The sequence below is a fragment of the Heliangelus exortis genome, chromosome 2 (assembly GCF_036169615.1).
Source record: "Heliangelus exortis chromosome 2, bHelExo1.hap1, whole genome shotgun sequence".
In the NCBI taxonomy this organism is placed as follows: Eukaryota; Metazoa; Chordata; class Aves; order Apodiformes; family Trochilidae; genus Heliangelus; species Heliangelus exortis.
Window position 1 is genome coordinate 122,469,577 of NC_092423.1, and position 22,270 is coordinate 122,491,846.

The 22,270-nt window shown below is 37.7% G+C and overlaps 1 protein-coding gene across 1 annotated transcript in view; it reads left to right on the forward strand.

The window, feature by feature from the left end:
• Window positions 1–11,771, forward strand: part of ZBTB10 (zinc finger and BTB domain containing 10) — a 30,403-nt gene extending 18,632 nt beyond the window's left edge. The window contains exons 3-5 of the mRNA XM_071737837.1: window positions 4,215–4,388; window positions 6,486–6,661; window positions 9,022–11,771. Of these exons, the coding sequence (XP_071593938.1) occupies window positions 4,215–4,388; window positions 6,486–6,661; window positions 9,022–9,327 (656 nt within the window). The 3' untranslated portion in view covers window positions 9,328–11,771. The remainder of the gene's footprint in view (window positions 1–4,214; window positions 4,389–6,485; window positions 6,662–9,021) is intronic.
• Window positions 11,772–22,270: the final 10,499 nt, after the last annotated feature.

Below are 22,270 nucleotides of genomic sequence, written 5' to 3' on the forward strand. Positions count from 1 at the left end.
TCAGTATATATCAGTCTTGGCTGTTACTACTGTTCTTAGCCAACATTAGGCAACAAATTCAGCTCTCTGATAGCAATCCAGATTGTATCAGATTACCAGAGTTGTCTTTAGAGTCCTTGAAAGCTATGGACTAATTGATTATCCTATCCACTGTGTCCTTTTTTAATTGATTTGAATAAACAGTCAATATCAAGAAAACTTAATTGAAAAATAGTAGTATTCTTTTTCTCCTCTTTTGGACCTGTTTTTAGTGGTAATATATATAAAGAAAACAATTTAGTTCATTGCATACAACTGTATTGATAGAAAGTTTTGTATATTCTCGCCCAAGGCACCCTACTTCCATATGCCTTTATCTAATGACCTGTTCAATAACTTCTGTCACTGATCTTTCTCATTAATCTCTTTTATCCCCTACTCAGTAAAGACTTCCTATTTTCCCCAAAAAGCAGCATATGAATGGTTACAGAAAAAGAGCGGAACATGTCAAGCTAAGGGTATTTCTACTTTCTTTCTGGTGATGACCCATAGTTGTTGCCTTTAGAACTGAAAAATCTGTGTCTGACATCTGAATATCCTTTTTTTCTGACAACAAACACAACAGAAAATAAAATCCTTCCCTGCAGCTTTTGTTCTATAAAAACCTGCACAGACCCTTCATTGTGTTTTGGGCTGTCTTTGTATCGTCTGAAATTGCCATCTTGAGAATTTTAATGCTAGTAGTTAATTTTATCTGTATTCTGCTTTTGGGTTGTTTTTGATTTGGTTTCAGGGTTTTTTGGGGGTTTTTTTGTTGTTTTTGTTTGTTTGTTTGTTTTTTCTTGCCTTTGTTCTTTCTTGGGTTTTTTTTTTCTTGGTTTTTTTTCGTTTTGTTTTTTCTTGTTGGGTTTTGCTTTTTTCTTGTTTATTGGGTTTTGGTTGGCTTTTTGGTTGGTTGTTGGTTTTTTGTTATTTTGTGTTTGTTTTGTTTCATTATTTAGATCAGATTACTGATAAAAAACCTTCTCCATGCAGGGCAGAAGAATGGGTAGGTACTGAAGGCAAATTGACATTTGAATTACTAACTTACATGTCTTACGAATCAACTTAACTGTAAAAAGATCAGACAAACTTGGGGTCCGACAGCCTGTTCTGGTGATACAGAATATTATTTTTTTTAACTACTGTCTGTGGGGTTTTTGTTGGTTTTTGGTTTGGAGTTTCTCAATACCTTTGCCACTGCTGTCTGTGTTACCCTCATTCCACCCTACCCAGTGCCTACCAGGACAACTGCATATGTAGTTGCTTTCAGTCTCCTGTCAGAATGACCTGGGTTTAAGTTGACAGGAGCAGGTTAGCTGCATCTGCATATTTGCAAGCAGATTTGGGGGGCAATAGCCTGGGTGGGAGGAGGAATGGGAGATGCTAGGAGCCACAGAGGTCTGTAACATCTTGTATTTGGCTCAGCTACAGTCAGTATCTTACCTGGCTGCAGGCTAGATGCCCACCCGGGGAAACCAGCAGGAACTAGGTATTGTACTTCCAGTTCCCAGTCAATATGCAGTTTGTGTCTTTCCTGTGTGGATGAGCCATTAGACATTAAAAATGTATTATTTCTTATTTTGAACACATTATATGTGTGCTTAATCTAGACAGCAAATTTGCTAGGTCAGCAAATTTTTCTAAGAATAAGCATTAGATTTAATTATGATCTACTTAGTCCTGTACTGTGCAGAGGCTGAAGTGTCTGTAGCAACTTCTTATCTCTTGTGGTATCTGTGCCAGCGTTCTTTCATGTTACAGCAGGTCTTCTCTTCAAACTGGAAGTAGAAAGGTTTAGTAGCTTTTATCTACACTATAGACTACAGCTCTTAAGTCTCTTTGGCTCTCTGCCAAGTCATATCCTTAGATCTAGACCTGTGCAGGGATTTGAACTCCTAAGTACCCTTGAACTTCAATACCAATTAGGAACTTCGGTGTTCCTAATGAATCTCAATTTGTGTTCTCTTAGATGCAGAAAAACTGTGTAAGTGACGGTGTTGTAAATGTGTTCAGCTCGGTACAGCTCATACTTAGGGTCAGTCTTTCCTGTGTGCTTGGCTTGGAGGAAGTTACAAAGTTATTTGTTTCCTATAGGCAGCATATATGTTACATCTGTGAGCAGTAAAGGTGCTATGTTTTTCTTACAGATGTTCCTTCCATGGGGGGGAAGTGATTAAAATAAATACTCAATCACTGATCTTGCACTGGTCAATGAGATACAGGACTGTTCCTTTAGAGGGGTGAAAAAGTCTAGTATTTTAATCAGATTATTAAAATTGTTTTATTTTTTTCTCTGGTAGATCCTGAAGTCTGCTTCAGTTTGGAAGCTTTTAGCTTTGATAACATGTCATCTTTGCTCTTGTCCAGGACTGTACGGCACTGCTTCCTCACTAATCCTTTCTTGTGTATTACAGAAAGAAGTTTTACTGCTCACCTCAAAGGAATTTGTAGTTGGCATGTCTATAGGGTATCTGTCTTCTATTCCTTGAGCTCTTGTGAGATGCCATTGCTGGAGTCCATAGCTCCAAATTAGTGTAAGGAGTTCTAGCCTCTTTTGGACATAACAGCTATTAGAGTCAGTAATTTAAAAGAATAATCTAAAAACTACTTTCCTCACTACTTTGTTTCTTAAAAGAGAGGGAGATTACTCCCTTTCCCTTCTTTTCTTACCAAAGTAGCTAGGTAGATGGGCTAAAGCACTGAGTTTTCTTGTTCTTTGGCCACTCAAACTCTGATGGAATACCTAGCAGGGCAGTCAGGATCCAGCTTTGCTTACCATTCACCATTGTCTGTTGGATAGAATAGAATTATAAGCTTCCTATCTATTAATTCCCTTTTGAACTGTTGTCTTGCTTGCAGATGAAACCACTGCTACTAACTGTAATACGGCCTGAGCTGTAAATTAAACTACTGTAAATGTCTAATGCTGTGAGGATTTGTAATCTGTACTTTGTTCCAGTAAAACTGTAGGTCACGAGTGTTTCAGTATGCAGCTTATCACTAGCTGAATGAAATTCTAGTTTACTCTGAAAGGATTTTCCTGAAAAAAATCTTAAAAAGCAATATAGGGACAAAGTAAAAAGTTTTTAGACTATAAAAAATAGTACAGTACAGACTGTAAAAATGTACCTATTAGCTAGGAAGTCCTTCTCAGCCTTTTCACAACAGTGACATTAGGAATCAAATGTGAAGACCTGAGCAATATCCAGACAAATAAAAGAAAATCTGCCTTTTTTCCAGTGCAGTTTGTTTTAAAACTGTGTGCCTGTGAGGAAAGTAATGGTTCTATGACTTCATGTTTTCTAACAAACTTCTGTCTTGGGGATTGAGGGGAAGATTTTTGCCCCACAGATGCGATTTTTGTCAAATGCCTAGCACAGGTTTCAGGTGTACAGTTTATAGTTCTCTGTGCTGTGTAATAATAGCATACAGTTCGCTCATACAATGCTTACTTTTACAAAATTACAGAATTTAACAAGCAAGGATCTTTTTAAGGAATTGTTCAATTTTGAATTATGTTTTTCTTCTAAAGCGCAAAAAAAGCTGCAAAGACAGCACAAACTGCACAGTTTGTCTAAAGACCAAATGTAAATACAGAAACCACCCTTTTAAGCTGGTATATTCCATGTAATTATGGTCTCTTGATTTGCTGTGGTTATTATAGAGTAATGGAGATGATTGTTCAAAAAAGGATTTAGACATAGCTATAAGATACTTTATATAAATAGGGCTGTTCAGAGCACTTAATATACCATTGAGGTATTTTAAGTCAATAAAGAAAATTACACCTTCAGTAGAAAATGTTAGCTCTTGTACCAGCTCGACTGCCTGTAGTAGACCAGGTGAAGTCACTGTACAAAGCAAGAAGAGAGAATCCAGTGTAAAATCTTCCAGCCCTGTCATGATGAGTGTGAGGGAATAAATGTCCTTACCATAGTAGTTCCTGTAGTACAAAAAAAGGCTTGGAATTTTTGCAGGATGGTGAGAAGAAATGGTGCTGTGAATATTAGTTCACAGGTCTAATTTCATTGAAATTAGGAATGCAGTTATTTCTTCATTTCAGTAGTGAAAAAATACAAAACTATTTTAAGATCTGAAACTTCTTTTGTCACACTTTTTAAAAGAATATAGATTTTGCTAAAGAAACATGACAGAGAACCCAGGAAGCTAAAGTAGGACTGTGTCTGTACTAGGTACTTCAAGTGACTTCAAGTATGGACTGCTGCCGGGTACTTCAAGTGACTTCAAGTATGGACTGTTGCCAGGTGCTTCAAGTGACTTCAAGTATGGACTGCTGCCAGGTGCTTCAAGTGACTTCAAGTATGGACTGCTGCCAGAATCTTGGCCAAAAGAAGCTTGGGAAAATGGCAAGTATATCTGATGGAGAGGAGGTTGTTTTTTGCCTCTGATAGGGGTTCTTCAACTTCTGTGTCAGTGATGGTAATACTTGATTAATTTGTAAAGATTTGTAAGATTAAGTGTTTACGTAATCTTCTTCCATATCATTTGCCTTTCTGGGTAATGTAAATAGGATCACTTCCTTGGAGGAAAAAAAAGGAAATAAAATGTATGTAAAAGTAGAAATGAAACATGGGTTGTATCAGCTCTTGTATTGTGCCTAAATATGAATATACCAGAGCTCTTTAATCATCTAATAGCTTTTTTTTTCCTCCATTTAGTTAGCTTAACTAAACATATAAGTGGGCTTTGAAATTGAACCCTTTGAAGACATGGAGTTAAATATAATTTTTAAAGTGGATCTCGGAGCATACTTGTTGTTATTAAAAATTAAAATTATGTTGCAATAAAGCTTTTTAATTTGGTGCAGTCACAGCTAAAGGCCTCTTCAGTCAAATTGTGTTAGATAGCCCACCCTTTGACAGCATACATGCCTTTTGTAATGGTTCAGGCAAGCAATTATCTGTAATTATTTTTCTGTCTGAAAATGTACCAAAAAACCCACTACATCTAAAATAATTATTGCTCGATCCTTAAAATATGTGTTCAATAAACAGATGATCTTAACAACTGGGTGGTAGTAATGCCTGCCTCTTCCCTCTAATAGTTTGAGCTATTAGTGGGTTGTGGTTTATGGTTTAATTTAAATGTTTTGGGGTTTACAGTGAAAGAAATTGAGTCATCAGAAGGTGAAAATCATTAGCAGGCAAGAGATTAGAACTCAGGTTTTAGGAGACCTGCCTGTTCCTGTGACAGCAAATTCCTATATGTCATACAGTACTGATGTCTGCCTGTCTGTTATATCCCTGTTGATGTGCATACAACTGCCATTTAAAACCTTTTTTTGGGCATATTTTTGTTCACGTAAGCCATTACGTGACACTTCGACATGCAGCTTGTGCGAGTGCTCCGATACACCAAGGCAAACTTTGGAATATTAACAAAATTTAACTTCCATGCTCTGATGGATTTTGAAGCTGGAAGGAGATGTCTTAGATAAGGTGTGCATGGCTGTGCACATAACACACAATTATTCTTGCTTTCTTCCTGCCAGCATGAACATATAATAATAACATGAACGTATAATCATGTAACCTTAGCCAGTCCTTTTTCGATACTTTTCGATGGTAACAATCATGTTTATAAGCTATCTCACCTGTAATAAATTGAGTCAATACCCTATTCTCAAAATAATCCTTTTATACCTGTGCAGCCTTCGTGCTGTCACAGCACCCTGTGCTTAATTTTGCAAATAGGCAGCTGTAGTAAACTTGTTCTGCACTTACTCTCTGAGCAGGCTGTGCTATCCTTGGTCCATCAATACGTAAATAGCTTTCTTCCATCATAAGGAAAACGTGGTATTTGTCTACTTCCAGAAGGTTTTTTTTTCTGCTCTCTTTATTTTTCCTCCTGTCAGATGAAAATAGATTTTGGGTAGAAAATAGCTGTTCAGAACCAATAACTTCCCTTTTTAGCTATTTGAGAATTATGCCATCTCCAACTGCCCTACTCCTTTTGTCAATATTCATTCTTGCTTAGTTAAATTTCCTTTTTTAAATTTTACATCTTGGCAGGCAATTCCTGCACATGATTTTAAATAGAATATTGAGAGAGAAGATTGTAATTTTCTAAATGCCACAGAGCTAGAGGATTTCTAATCCAGAGTAAGTGTTTTCCAGTATAGATGACCTCTAGAAAATGGATTACTGCTAACTTACTCTGTTTCATTAAATAAGACTTATTTTCAAAGAATTGATTCATGCTTCTGTAGTAAAAATGCCTTGGTTACAAGTAGGTATTTTTCTAGCAAGATCATACATGCAGAACCTTCCAGTATTTGTGGTTTCTGCAGGCAGGCATTGTTCCAGTTTGCCTGACAAAAAGTCATGTGAGTGCTTAATTTCTTTTGCACTAGTTTATTTTTGTGCACCAGGCAGAACATATTTCAATGTTTTTTCTTTTTTGTGTTTCATCGTATTTTCTCCTGATGGCTTATTTTCTCATAGGTGACTCCTCTGCTTTAATCATGAACAAGTTGAAGTGTCCACACTGTAATTATGTAGCCAAATACAGAAGAACACTAAAGAGACACTTGCTCATTCACACAGGAGTGAGATCTTTCAGTTGTGACATCTGTGGGAAGCTGTTTACTCGAAGAGAGCATGTAAAGAGACATTCCTTGGTAGGTAACTTCAAGAGTGATTATGCACTTGTATGAGTGGGTTTTGGTATTTTTCAGATGTTTTGGTAGCTGGGAGAAACACTGTTCTCTGATTTGCCGTAATGTAAATGGTTTTATCTTAACCTGAAATTAATGAAGATAACTAACCCTTTGTGATAACTATATAGCTCTTAAATTCTTAATGGAAAATACAGTATCAATTAAGACAGTTGCTGGAAAAGATGATTTTGAAAGTGATGTGATAAAGAGATCATAGAATGGTTTGTGTTGGAAGGGACCTTAAATACCACTTGGTTCCAATCGCCCTGCCATGGGCTGTGACACCTTCCATTAGACCGGGTTGTTCAAAGCCCCATCCAGCCTGGCCTTGAACACTTTCACGGAGGGAGGGGGCAGCCACAGCTTCTCTTACAGAGTCTCACCACTGTCATAGTGAATGCAGTATATGTAAATATTCTGTAGATAATGAAAGGGAATTTGGCTTAGTGTTAATGCAATGGAATAGCACATCTGCTGGTTCTGTAATGCTGCCTCACCGTTTTCTGAGGACACTCTATCATCAGTGGCACAAGAAATAATTCACAACTTGACAAAGCTATAGTATGGTATGTGCTATAAGATTTAGGAAAGAATGAAAGATATCTGAGATGCAGAAAGTAAGCATCCTTCTGAGTTGCATTATAGCAATACCATAATCAGCATTTAAGCTTACCCTGCCCTGTGCATGTTGCATAACTTGGGATTTGATTTGAGTGCTGTTTATCTGAGGATCCGAGAAGAGTATTATCCGTCTTGTGTATTTTGCAGGTGCTTTGTATCTTGTCTGTAAGGAAATTGAGACTTCGTTGTAATAGTTACTATAGGAAATCTAAGGTGTGTTTTAGGGGAGTAATAAAAGCAAGATCACATTTGTGATGATAAGGTAGCAGCCTTCAGTACCTGAAGGGGGTCTACAAGAAAGCTGGAGAGAGACTTTTTACAATGGTGTGTAGTGACAGAACAAGAGGTGAAGGCTTCAAACTGTAAGAGGGTGGATTTAGGTTAGACATTAGGAGGTTTTGAGGGTGGTGAGACATTGAAACAGGTTCCCCAGCTAAGTTGTGGATGTCCCTTCCTTGAAGTGTTCAGGTCCAGGTTGGATGGGGCTTTGAGCAACCTGGCTCTAGTGGGAGGTGTCCCTGCACATGGCTGGGGGGTTGGAACTGGGTGATCTTTAAGGTCCCTTCTATCTCAAATAATTCTGTTTTCTCCAAGCTGTAATTTTTAAGAACTCGTTTTGGGGCATGCTTTGAAGATATTCAGAAGAGGTTAATACATGGAATGGAGTCAGTTGCACTTCTTCATTTTGGTAGCTTTCCTCTGTCCTTTGAGAATCAGTGGAAGTTCCCTTTCCAGCCCTCATGAAGGTGTTTGATAAGTCTCTGTAGCATCTTTATAGTTAGCTCTTTGTTCCTTACTGAGCAGGAAGTGTGGTTGTGTGCTACCTAGTTTTAATATGGATGTAGGAAAAAAGCTCGTAGTGTAAGTCTTCCTAAATTTCCTTTCTAGCTTGTGCTATCATGAAATAGTCATTGTTAGTCAGTACTGTAATAAGAGTAAATAATAACCTGAGTCATATCAGGTTATTATTCAGGTCATATCCTGAAGGGACAGGAGTAGCTATGATACAACCAAGTCTGAAGGACATTTTGTTCTGTAGTGTTGTGTTGTTTAATGCAGTGGTGGAGGTGCTGATGGTATAAGGAAGCTCAGTGACATGGTAGCGGTTAGGTCATGATCACCTTGCTGGTGCTGGTACTGTTCAACATCTCCCAGCAGCTACTCTACTTCTTCCTTTGTGGCTCACAAGACAAGATGGCAACAGTGGGCTGTAGTCAGTCTGCTACAAAGGGCAGAGGGGTACATTGGGTTTCTGCCCTGCAGTTTCTGACCAGGTCTTGTAGCTGAAGATTTTTTCCTCCAGGAAAGGAGATGAAATTTGGCAGAGTGTAACAGTGCAGCCAACCCTTGCGCTTCAGCTAAAGTGTGCCCTTCTTGATGGATTTTTTTTTTCTTTTTATGTTCAGTCAACACCTCAGACATTGTGTTTTGTGCGAAACATTATCATAAAAAGTTTTACTAACAGGCAGCTACTCTGCAACCTGCTGAATAGTAAGCAGGTAGTTGCATTGTGGGCAGTATCTTAAGCAGTCAAAATGCATCTCCAGTGGTATTTCTTTCTCTGAACAGTGTTGGAGTGTTTTTCAGAGAAGTTAAAAAATGAATTTTTGTTATAGTAATATTATTAATAGCTCTTTAGTACTGTACTCAAATGCAGCCTGGTATGAATATTTACATCTGTTAATATTTCTCTTCCATAGGTGCATAAAAAGGATAAAAAGTATAAATGTATGGTGTGTAAGAAGATCTTCATGCTAGCAGCCAGCGTTGGAATAAGACACGGATCCCGGCGCTACGGAGTTTGTGTAGACTGTGCAGATAAATCTCAGCCTGGAGGGCAAGAGGGAGCAGACCAGGTGCAGGACACAGATTTCCCTAGGGATGAAGAATACGAGGAAAACGAAGTGGGAGAAGGTGATGAGGAGCTTGGTGATGATGTAGAAGAACAGAATGACCAGTCTCGATGGGATGAATCTGGGGAAGTTTGTATGCCTTTAGATGACTGACAGAGCATATGGCTTCAGGGTGCTGCAGATGGACACTACATGGATTGACTCTTCCACATTTTTGGACTGAAGGCTTGCGAAATATGGTACAGGCTGGATGGTAGTTACATTGCTGTGAAAAATGTAGGGTCAAAGCCTTATAGTAAAAAAGGATTATTAATTTTTTATGATATTTGCACAGGACTGTACAGCATACAACCATTTGGTTGAATTATACAGAGTCCTCACATCTACAGTCAGTTATCAAAAGAAAAATGTATTTTTTATTATTTATAGGTTATAGCTACTTGGGTCCTATTCAGACATAGTAGTAACTGTACTTATGTTACACATTCATGTATCTGTTAACATGAATGAAGAAAATTGCAACTCTAGTATGGAAAACAAAGACAGCTTTACCAAGTCCACTTATACTTTGTCAGTGAACCAGTGAAGCTAATTTGGGCTAATGGCCCTTGTTTCCATAAGCATGTCTTTGCCATACAAACCTTACCTCTCCCATACTCTGATAGGTGAAAGCCAATCATTTAAATAAATATGCATTACAGATAATGACAACACCGTAATGAAATTTGATTTTAAAACTTTTGGCTCTGTGCTGGCAGGTGGAATAAGTGAAAAGCACTGGAGAAGTTTAATGATGGCATTAATTTAGTGTCTGTTTCTTCACAGTTTTGACTTTTCAATAAGGTTTTTATTGATTCATCAGTTCCAAAACGATCTTGCAGAAGAAATGACCAATAATGAAAATAATAAACTGATCAGAGCATGGGTAACTCTTCTCCCAGTTAGTCAAAAGAGATAGTAATACTAAAAGGTATCTGATGTAATAATGTTTCCTCCCTCCTCCTCTAAGGCCCCCCTCCTCAAACTTCTTGACTTCCGTGGTGTATACCTCAGTCCCACAGAATAAAAATACAAGGAATGGAGAAAGTGTCATATTAAAACAACTTTCTGGTTGGTAATTTCTTACTTGTCCGGTTTTTGGCTAGTTTATGTGATGTGAGTTGGACACTAGGCCATTGTGCCCATCGTTCGTCATTAAAATGAACGTAGACTGTTTTCTATTCTTTTGTACTTAATGGGTTGTTGCTAGTGTTTATTATAAACCAATTATATTTGTCTTGTTGACTTAATTTGCTGGAATTATTCTTTTTTTTAAGAAAAACAAAAAGTCCAAAGCAAAATAATTCTCTTTGAGTTGTCTGCTTTTCAGGATGATGTGCTCCTTACACTCTCTGTTTCAAATTTTCTAAGAGGCATTGGAACTTGAACTTTTGTAGCCATGTGGATTTTTTTCCTAAGTTTGTAATCTCATACCAATGATTTCAAGCCTCTTGCATAGGGAGGGGAGGGCATTTCACATTCATCTTAAACTCCTCTGTTGTCTAGCCTAAGGCAAATTAATTCAGGCAATTATTGGAACAATACAGCTGATGTACTATCATGTCACTAGTAAATAAGCAGAGCATTTATCATGACACATAGCTAGGCCAGTGTGACAGTACTGTACAAAAACCAAGCGAGGGTCACCGTATTTTTCAGCTTTGTTTAATTTTAAAATGAGTATATTTTTTCCTATTTTATATCAGGTAACTAAATTATGCTAGTTGTGCTGATAACTTTGAACTATGCTTTGACGGACAGACTATTAATGGTGCTCCATCTGATCAAAGTTGGTATGTATTTAAAGAGACAAGCTTTACTGTTGTCCTTTACATCAGTAGAACAGTAACATAATGTTAAGACATTGTTTTTGATGACTGAAGCTGAGAAAAATTTGAACTACAGTTATATGGGAATTAAAATGCTTTTTTTTTTATCATCCACTCGGTTCATTGGTAGTTTCCACATCATTGTAAACCTGACAGACAATTAGTTTTTTGCGGGAGGGTGGGGTGCCTTTTTTTACACTGAAGAATACATCTTATTGTTCTAGACTGAAATGAGTAATGTGTAATTCTGGTGGGGTCCAAAGTAGAAATTAGTTGGGCAAAGATGATATGAATGAAAAAGTATTTTAAACGTTAAAGTAATGGTCTGCTTTGTGAATATGTAAGTATAGCATAAAGATTTTTCCATCCCATTTATCCCCTTTTAAAACCATAGTTTACAATTGGTAGATCTGTTCTATATATATAAATATATATATATCTGAAATTCACCTAAATCTGCTTTATTAGAATACTGTTCACTTAATGCTTAGAAACTGGACCTGGCTCTACATTTTTAATGTATTTTCTCTTTTTTGTTTGGTTTTTTTTTTTTCAGGGGGGAGGGGGAGTTTGTTTTGTTTTGTTTTTCCTCAAGGTATGAATTTATTCTCTTGGAACTGAATCTTCTTTTACTACTTAAATCATTTATGTATATCTGGTAAATTATGACCAAATTTGTTGTTAGACTGCATACAGTAAATTGAAATATACACTTGGTACACTACAGAATTGTTGTGCTTTTGTTCTGGTTAATTTTGGAAAAGCAGGCGTTCATAGAAATGAGTGTTATTTATAAATATTCAGTTATTATTCACTGGCCTTAATATTAATTTGCATTGTGACAATCATTTCCTTGGTAATACTTAACAGCTTGCCTTTAGAAGTTGCATGGAATTGCCCTTGGTAGGATTGGAGGGAGGGGGATGACCACTGAAAGGTCGTCCTAGCTCTTTAGCAAGTGATGTTGAAATAGTTTAATGGAATTCCACTGTTCTTGCGTTGGAGAACCAAAATAATTTGTTTGGATGTTCTGAGCTGTTTATTCAGAAATTATTTTAAATATATTGCTTTAATTGGGAAGCTCTAAATTAATAAATCTCCTAAGAATTACCTTAAAAGGGACAACTCAAGTTTTTTTACTATTATAAAATGCAGGAAAATATTTGTTTGCACTAAAAATTGTTTTCCTCTTAAGAAATGCTGCAGCTATGCCGTAGTAACATGGCAGTGAAGTTTAGCTTGTCTAGTTAGGGGTTGGCGTTGTCTTTTTTGGGGTTTTTTTCCTCTTTCAAGAGAAGAAAGATGAATGAATGTCTTTAAACAGTTAAAAGATAGCCAGAGTATCTTGGGAGTAATGCTACAGGAGTAGTTTTATGAAGAGAATAATGTACGTTATGAAAACAGACAAACACTGAGTTCTCATGCTGGGATTCCACCTTTCTGTGGGGTTTTGCTTGCTTTCTGGTATCTTCAAGCAGTGGCAGTTACCTTTCGGAAATAAACACAGAGCACTTCTCTGGCAAGGAACTGTGATGCTGCGCAAAATTAATAAATAAATTCATTTTGATTAGAAGTCCTGTCAAAATAGGTGTGATAAAAAGAAGAGGTTGTCTTATGCCAGTGTTACTACAGTGCAGTAGCAAGCATTTTCCAAATGTAATGTCCGAAGCATCTTGCCATAATAATGGTTTTTCTTTTTCCCCTAATTGTGTGGAAAATGTTTATAGTTCAGTGTGCAAACAAGTATTGTACTGAAATAATTTTCTGAAATGAAACCAGTTCTTTGAGCCAGAAATGATACTTGGTTGCTAGCACAGTGGTGCACCCTAAGAGTTGAACTTGCTGGTCCCCCTGGTATAACTCGAAAGTTCTTGAGACATGCAAATACACTCAGGTATTACTACCTGCCCCTCTTCTGTAAAGAATGAGTCTTACCGGGTGAAGAAACGTTTGGGGCCAGGACACTGGCATGTGGTAGGCACCTAGTTGTGGGTCACAGCCGTAATGCTGTTAGTAGAAGATGCTTTCTTTGCCTGGCTTTAAGTTGGTAATGCTTTTTAAGAGGATTTTCTCTAAGGAGGCCAGTCTCTGTGGTTTGCTTGCTTTAAGTTTTGTTTCACTTGACTTTTCTTGTTCTTGCCACACAAGTTTCCACCTATTCTAAAGTATTTCTCCAGTCTTCTCACGCCACACGGATGCAGAATTCACTTTGCAAGAGCTGCACGTTATTGGGTGTTTTGTTTCACTTTGCCATATTTAAATGGCTTCAGGAGAGAAAGAGAGAAATAAAGTGTGTTAATTGACAGAACCATGAGCCAGAAAATCTTGTTGTGCCAAAAGGTGGGGAAAAAAAAGAAAAAGAGAAAAATGTCAAGCTTTTGGATTTGAATTGTTACGGGTGATCTGTTTTGCTTCTTGATTGCTTTGGGCAGTTATCACTGTATTTCTCTCTAGCAGAATTTGGTGACCACCTTCTGATGAAGCAACTGTGTAAGAAACCCAGTTTTTAATTTATTTAGTGTCTCAAACATATGGTTCAGACTCTGCAGAGGTAACTACCACTGAGTAGTGTTCTGTATATGTTTTGCCATGTACCCTTTTTTTGGCATCCTTCTTCACTATGTAATCTGTTATCCACTTTTTATTTGATATATGTTTGTTCCTTAGAACTGAGGTTTGCTTTTTATATATTTTCATAGCACATTAATGTGTTTCATTAAACAGTATGGTACAGGTCAAATATTGACACAGGGGATTAAAAAATGCTTTCACATAGTATCCTTTAGCAAACCTGATAAAATAAGTCTTCTGTAATAAAGAAAATACAAGTTCGAAGTCCAGAGGTGGGGGTGTTGCTGAGCTGAACCTGTTGAGGTGTTGGAGATCCCACATGTAATTCACTGTGGGTTTTTATAATACTTTCATGTGGGAAGAAAAAAAAAAAAAGTTATACTATAAGGATATAAGGATCCTATGACTTTAATTGGGGAAAAAATACTTAAGTACATTGTATTTAACATTGCAACTTGAAGCAAATGTTTAAAATAAATTATACATAATGTTTTGCTTACCTGAATTGATTTGGATTAGCAGCTTCAGAATACAGACATAAGTAATTCCTCAGTAACATATAGGCATGTAAAATTAATTTCAAGACTTCTAATACTATGTGCACCAGTTTTTAAGCTACCATACTGCAAATAAATTTTAAAAAATAATTAATTCTACCTATCTACCTATTTTTATATGTGCCCTGGCTTCTCCTCTGCAGGGAGATTTCTTCAGATGGATAACTATTAAGATACAATCACTTGTTGTAAATGACTTAATTTCTACTCTGGTCTTAGAATTTATAGAAAATTGAACTTATTTAAGATTGTATTTTAAACTTCACTCATAATAAGATCATTTTTAAGATAAAGTTTCTGAAAACCAGCAACCTAGATAAGATGTGTATACCTAAAACTGGACTTTAGACAAACCTTAGCACAACATTTTGCTGATCACTTAGGAGTTATTTTCAACAGTCTGGTCTGTGCCAGAAGGATTGGATCCTCTCAGAAACTGAGTTGCACAGTGTGAACCCAAAGCTTTTGTATTTTATTTCCTCTGTTTGGTGTAACCAATATGAAGTGCTTTGGAAAAATGCTTTCACCTGGATTTCTCAAAAAGCTGCTTGAGTGAACAGTGCTGGATCTGGGTTGGAACCGATCTGTTGGCTTTTGTTCTCTTCCTAAATGAGTGCTGTTATTGGTGGGTTATGCACAAGTGGGTTTCTTCCACTAATGATGATCAGACCTTCATCAGCTCTTTTCATGGATTTGAAAACTTTAAAATTTTGCCTTGTAGAGAAAATTTTAAACTCCTTACCCTGGATAGGCAAGTCTGCTTGTACCTCTTGACTTGGATTCTAGGAGATGCTGAGGCCTCTGTGTGATCAGCTTTTGCTATTAGCTTGCTCTGCAGAGCTTTCTGTCTGGTACCAAGGTAAAGCACGTAAGAAAATTGTCTTGTGGGGAACAGCTCTGGCTTTGGGGGAGCCTAGAAGATAGCTTGTAGGCCTATTGAATGACCTTATGCACTATTAAATTTATCTGAATGGTGTTTCTCAGAGAATTCGTTCAAGACTTGACTTTCAGCTTGTTAATAAAGTGCTGTGTAATAATGTTTTCTCATTAAGTGTATATAATTACCATGTTTGGTCTAAATATATTAGCAAAAGAGCTTCAGATTCCACAGAATAGTGTTAACTTTGTATCTAGAAAGCAGCAGGAAAAGAAAAATGTTTGTTAAAATTCAGCAAATTTGATCTAATTAGGTAAGAATTAACATTGGCACAGCAACCAGTTGGAGAAGGGCAACTGCAAAGTTAGTAATGAGAAAAAGCCAGTACTGAATGAAATGGTCAGTAGCTGCTTTTTAGTGGACCTGAAGTCTTAGCTGCATTCATCAAGGACTAGAAAAAAAGATCCTCAGCTGCATGGCTGAGCTGATGCTGCTGTAAAACCCTTAACTCTTGAAATGCTGACCTTTAAAGGGTAGCCTGACCATCAGGTCAACCTCTTTCTAGCCCTTCAACTTGAAAACGCCAGGTGAGACAGCCCCAGTCGCTTTCAAGTCAAGGGGTTTTTGAGCATATAAGTGATTAACAATCTCAATCCATTTCTTTCCCAAATTCATGCAGTAGAAGCATTTTATTTTCATTTTATTCCAAGATGTTATGGATACTTAATACCAAAATTGTCAACTTGCAACTCTGTAAACACTAGCAATTCTTAAAACTTTCTAGCTTGGAAGGGTTGATTTTATCAACCGTTGTGTGCTGTGTTCTCCTGAGATCCTGTCTCCCTGGGTTACATCTTGTTCAAACAAAGTCTGAACCTCCAACTCCTGGATATAGATTGCAAAATGCTATCAGTGAAGATTTCTTGCTGTGTTTCTCTGCTGAAATGATCTACTAAGTAGAATATTTTTCTCAAGGAATGCTGATTAGTGAGTGACCTGCATGTGTTCTCTTAGTGTTTTCATACCATCTTTCTGCAAGTTCTCTGCATCCACTCGAAAAATCAGACTGCTGAGGTCAAAAAATACAGTATCAATGTCTATGTATTTTTCTCATTGTTCTCGGAAATCCAGGTTAACCGGGAAAGAGGGGAGTGGGAAGGTTTATCTTTAACCTCTGCATAATTGGAATTTAGCAAGATAATTGCTTTTAAACCTTACAGAGACTTGCTACACCACGATGTTTAGAAGTTGTGTGGGATATGTAAGATTCTGGCTGAGTTTGCAAAAATTACCACTGCTGTGTTTAGTTGTGTTTTTTCAAAACTATTGGAGTTTTGAATCTCAAAGTCATCTGTACTGTCATACTTCTAACATAATTTACACCTTAGGCGGACTGGCCAACTTTCAAAAAACAGCAAGATACAAATATATATGATGCACACAGAGAAGTTATCAATAACTCTTTCCTGGTGGAAGCTATTACTTTGCCCTGGAGTCCCGAAAGGATCATTTTTACACCCTGGAAGATGTGGAAAGGAGCATGGTACCCACTGCATACTCAGAGGGGAAAAAAAACTGTTAATCTGCAGTAAACGGGTGTATATTCATACTGGGAACAGACTTTCCCCCCCCCCCCCCCCTTTAATTTCTTGCACCTTCCTCTGAAGCATTTTAGTTTTGAACGCTGAATAAGACACCACTAGTCAATCTCAACTCATTGGGTAATTTTGGTGCTTATAAACCATTTAAGTTAATGAAAATGTGATTTCATTGTAGTGCTGCACACCTTCAAGTTGTCTTTACTTTCAAGTTGTTACTGTTTGCACTGCTTAAATAATGGCACCTATTAGAGTGGTGATTACACTGATTACACTGCTTGACAGGGCTTTTTAAAAGCTCTTTTGTTGTACATTTGTGGTGTGTCCTGCTGGGTAATCTCAGGGAGTTTATTTTGTCCAACATATGTCCTTTAATTTATTTTTTTCCCCCTTTTTGCTGAGATACTTCACAAAGCTCTCTGGAAGCACTGTGAAGAACACTATTCCAGAGCCAAAGTACTGGAATACTTGTGTAAATCTGTGGTGTTTAATGAGAATTGTTGGAAGTTCCTCTTCTTTGTAGGTTTAAAAAAGAATCTAAAAGTGAATGTGGTTTTAAGTTACCACATCAGATGATTTAACTTTAGCATATACTCATTGTGATGGATGATGACTCATTTCTTTATCATCACGGGCTAAATCTGAAAACAACTGTTCTCTGAGAAATATTTGTACCTCTTTATCTTGCACCACATCCACTTGTTTCTCTTCACAGACTGGAATGTGCTTCATTCAGGTGAGCTTGTCATTATCTGCTTCTGTTACTGGTTCTGAAGTGGTTGTTCCTCTGGGTCCATGGATGACTTTGCTGGAGATGGAAAAGCTCTGCAAAGGAGTTCTGTAAGAACTTAATGGAAACGGGGGACTGGGTCTGCTCAGCCTGAGTGAACAGTTGCAGAGCACGCTTGATCTTTCTTGGTGCACTCATCATAAATAAGAATTAAACAATGGGAAAGGAATCATGAAGGTATATAACACTACTGTCTTCTGCTGGGCTTGGTGGAGCTTTTTTGTGATGCTGCCTTGCTTTTACTGATGTTGATTGGCTTTCCCCACAGCTACTAAAGGTGGAACAGTTACAGTCAATATTCAGAGTGAATGCATCACAGACATAAGCCAAACAACTCTAACAGTAAATTGCCTGCAAATTTGCTGTGTCCTTGTGGTGTGTCCTGAAAATTGCTAGCAGGCCTGAATATTTAATAAATTATTTGTAAGCAAGAAAACAATAGTTTTTAATTTTAGATTTTTATGCCATTCTTAAAATATTTAGGTGAAGTATCTTTAAATGTAGTTCAGGCTTTTTTATGTAACCAGTATTTGGAACTACGTCGCACTATCTGTAAATTACTGCAAGTCATTGTATTTCTGTAACTTGACAGGGGGCTCTCAAAGCAACATGTTTAATATCAACAAGTAACCATGTGATTGCTGGAGCTGAGATGGAACCTGCCAGTCAGCTCTGGAGCAGGAAACAACGGAAAATATCATGCGGGGGGACCCTCAGCTTTGGCACAGCAGGGAGGAGGACCCCTGCTTTTAAGAATTCCTTTCACAGTAAAACTGCATGGAATTAAATTTATGTACTTTGGAAGGCGGAAGGACTGAGTCAGCCCTGCTGGAATTTGAACTTTTGTGCTAGGGCGCTCAGATACTTCTAGTCTTAGTTTACACCGCATCCCTTTTAAGAGGCATAAGTTTTTTATAGTATTGGAGCATTAAGGCTGCAACCTGTTGTTACCAAGTGAAGGTCAGATTTTGTTTTTTAACTGGCCCTTAATTTGATGTTTAATTATTCTCTTGAAAACTGCTTCTACGTGAGCATTTGAGAATCCACTACTTGACACCCTGTGTGTGTAGTCAGTATTTTAAGCAATTGATACATAAAAGATAAAATAGGCCATACCTTTTCACATGCAACAAGGGTGTTATCTTTCATCTTGCAGTTGTTGCTTCAGATAAGGAAGCTTGAGCTCATGTTGCCTTCCCTTGTTCCTGTATGGAGCCTGGTTAAGAAATTCACTTTGAAATGCAGCCTCCCTCAGCTGCTTTTCCTGTATCATCTGAAACATCAAACTCCTCACACCATGTTTAGCTGATCTGGTAAGCACGTAAGTTGAAACTTCATATTTTTTCTTTCAAAAAAAAAAAAAAAAAAACCCAACCCAACTGCTCTGTGTTTTTCAGCTAGAATAAAGGTTGTTCCTAAACATTTCACTTCTATGTTCAGGATGGTGAAAGCAGTATCTTATTAATGCATTTAATATTAATATAATATCACCTTTGCCTTGAAGCAGTCTCCGGTTGTCTCATGCTGAGGGAGTGCCTTCAGGCACAACTGTAACTATGAATAAAACATGGTACAGAGCACAGCTGAGTTAGGGAAATGCCATAGATCTTTCAGGCAAGCAAAGAGGAAGAAATGAAGGAATGGCTAAAGCTTGAGCTGCTAAGGGGCAAACCTTGCCAGGCAGCCTTGTGCCATGAAAAGCTTTTCTCACAACGCAGTTGTGTCCTTCCTATTTGCTCCCTTCCGAGAAGCAATGCTCCTCATCCCTCTGTAGCATGTGGTTTTGCCTTAGTGTCATCACTGAGGGACAAAATTCAAGCATATCAGGTGTCCCACTTTCTCACCGGGGAAAGGTTTTTTCTGCTGAGCTTGCTGTGATTTAATTTGCATCTTTATTTAAACAGTTGGGGGAAGAGTGTGATGGTTGTTGAAGCTTCGGCTATTTAGTAAACTGCTACAAGAGGTTGTGTATGTTTAGCTTTTCAAATTTTGATGCCAAGCTCTCTCTCACCTTTTAACAGAGGTCACACGTTATGTAGGTGATGCAGATGACAGGCTCAATATTGACAGATTTTGTGTTAAGTTTGTACTCTCACTCCGTGTTGGTTTGAAAGGAGTTGGTGACTGACGCGACTGATTCACAGTCTCCCTTATCACCCACTGTCATCAGCTCCAAAGCAAGGGGTGGAGATTCAATTTCTGACTCAAATCCTTTTTATGATGTTTGCCAGCTAAGCTGCCAGTGCTAGTAAGCTACTTTACACTTAAGCTTTATCAGTTTGCTACTACTGTTGTTTAATCTAAGTAAACTACAAATCAGCCTTGTCGGATCAACATGATTTAGAAGAAATAACGAGGGAATCAGCACAGATGCTATGCAAAGGACAAGTTTGCTTTTTCTCAGGTCTAGCTTGTTTAGAAATTACTGTACTCTCTCTTGTATTTTCAGAATAATAAAAAATATTTTCTGAAAATGTATCCATGTCCAGTTTCTCACATGGTGGTGATAATTTTTTCTTGTTTTCCAGCAAACTATAAAACTAATCAAAACATTTTGACTTAGTGTTCCCTTGTCCCATTCATCCTTACTTCAGGCTGAGTGAACATGCTTTTAAAAAGGACTCCTGTTGAGCTGCCTTCTAGCTTGCAGCACTTCAGACAGTAAAGGACCAGTGCCCTTTGTTAGGCGTCTACAATCTTTTCCCATTCTGTTGCATAGATGTTTTTCATCAGCGTAACATTCTTTTTTGGCCTTTTTTCTGGTTGTTTGTTTTGGTTTGGGGTTTTTATGGCTTTCCAGCTAAATACGTAAACATAATTAGGAACAATAAGGTATTGTTCTGAAGTATTGCATGAATTGCTCTCATTAAACTATAAAATTTGGATCAGTTTTTTTCACCTTATTGAAGCAGGGAAGTGCGATTCATTACTCAGCAGAGTAAAAACAAACAAAAAAACAAAACAAAACAAAAACAAAAGAGAAAAAAACCCGAAACAAGCAAACCCTGAGCTTGGGCATTTTCCTAGTATTCTCTAATGTTTGGATCTGAATCTGCATATTAATAGGACACAAACCCAGAGCTGACAGAAGAGATGACAGCAAAGGCAACTCAGTTTTCCAGGTGTCTTTGGTCACTGGAAAAAAACATGGCACTCTGAGACTGGCACTGGGACAAACAGCAAAGGTTCTCAGTCCAATTCCTATTAGAACTCCACACCCTACATGACAGTCAGCTTTGCATTATCCTGGGTTGTTTCTGTGCTGACAAGACCAGAAGACTCGAGCTATCTTGTGTCTCCTGAGGTGCAAACATTTCAACTTAAGCTGATGAAGTAAATTCATCTGAGTCTTTGAATTAGTTTGGATCAGAAGATCAATTCTGAAGCAGACGTCTCCACCATCCCCACTTGCCTGTCTTTAGTTTATATTGCTGAGCACTCTGAATGCATGGAGTTACTTTTTGGATGAAATTAGAAGACATACTTCAGGAGTGCTCCTCATATGCTTCAGCCACTCAAGCCTCGCTGTCTGTGGGACCAAATTAGAGCTAATTAAAAGGAAACTTTCATTGAAATGTGTCAATTCTGGACAACAGTTTTCAGATCTGCTTTTATGGAATGATGGAACTTAAAAGACTTGGCCAAATCAGTGTTACCCTTCAGCTGTGGTGCTTTTGCCTGCAGCAGCTCTACCAAAGACCAAAATAAGGAGACATAGAATTTCTTAACTTCTAAAGTAATTACTGAAAAAAAGTGATTTGCAAACCATGACAATTGCTGGCAGTTTTTCCTACCTAAGGTCTTTACCAGTGTGATGTTGCACAGGATGGGAGTTAGAGTTTTCCTCTCCGGATGATGAAACAGTACCTGCAATCTTGAACATTCATATTTGTTTTCTTTGTCTTGCTTGAGTATTCTGCTGTTGCTTCATTATTTTTTTATGAAGCTGAAGCCAGCAAAATTTCTTTACATCGTAAAATCTTTAAATTCCTTTTAAAAACTGTTCTGGTGCAGCATAGTGTATTTACTGGAAGTGACAGTGCTGACAGCAGGATTGGTTTTCTGTAATTCATGGATGTGATTATTGTGACCTTTTTCTAATATGGTAGAGGGAAAAAGGACAGCCTAGAGCTTCCCAGGTGCATCCCTGTTTGTGGGTTATTGTGATGGTTGCTGAGCATCTTGCTGAAAAAAAGCTGTACAGGCACTGGCTATCACCACAATGGGAATACTTAGGTAGCCATTCTCCATTGCTGCACGTTAAAACATTTCATGAAACTGCTCTGACTGAACACAGGACTAGATCATGGTACTTCCCTTTGCCCTGCCATCATTTTTGGTTTGAGATTTTTTTCTGGTTTTGCTTCTGCCAGCTGTGGAAGCTGTGTCCAGGCGAGTTGTACACACACACATCTGCCTGGCGTGACTTGAGCTTCTGCTTTGCTGTTTAGCACGGGTCAGTTTGGGGGGGAAGGTGGGCAGAAATAATTGCACAATAAATTGTAAGTAGAGAGATAAAGCTGACTGAACTCAGCAGCTTTTTATCCTCTACTTTTGACTGAACCTGCCTAGAATCCAACATATATATATATATATATGTATTTATCTCTTTAAGAAAAGACAAGTAACCACTGGCTTTTTATATAAATTCTGTTGGAAAAAATAGCACTTTAAAAACAAAGTTTTAGGAGTTTTAAGGAGCTAGGAGTTTCAATAACTAGGTACTATTCTGATAAATCACCAGCTAACAAGACTGCACTTGGTGCATCTATTGTTACTGAATGTTTGTGAGGAAAAAAAACAAAACCAAAAGAGAGGACCTTTAAGCTAAAAGA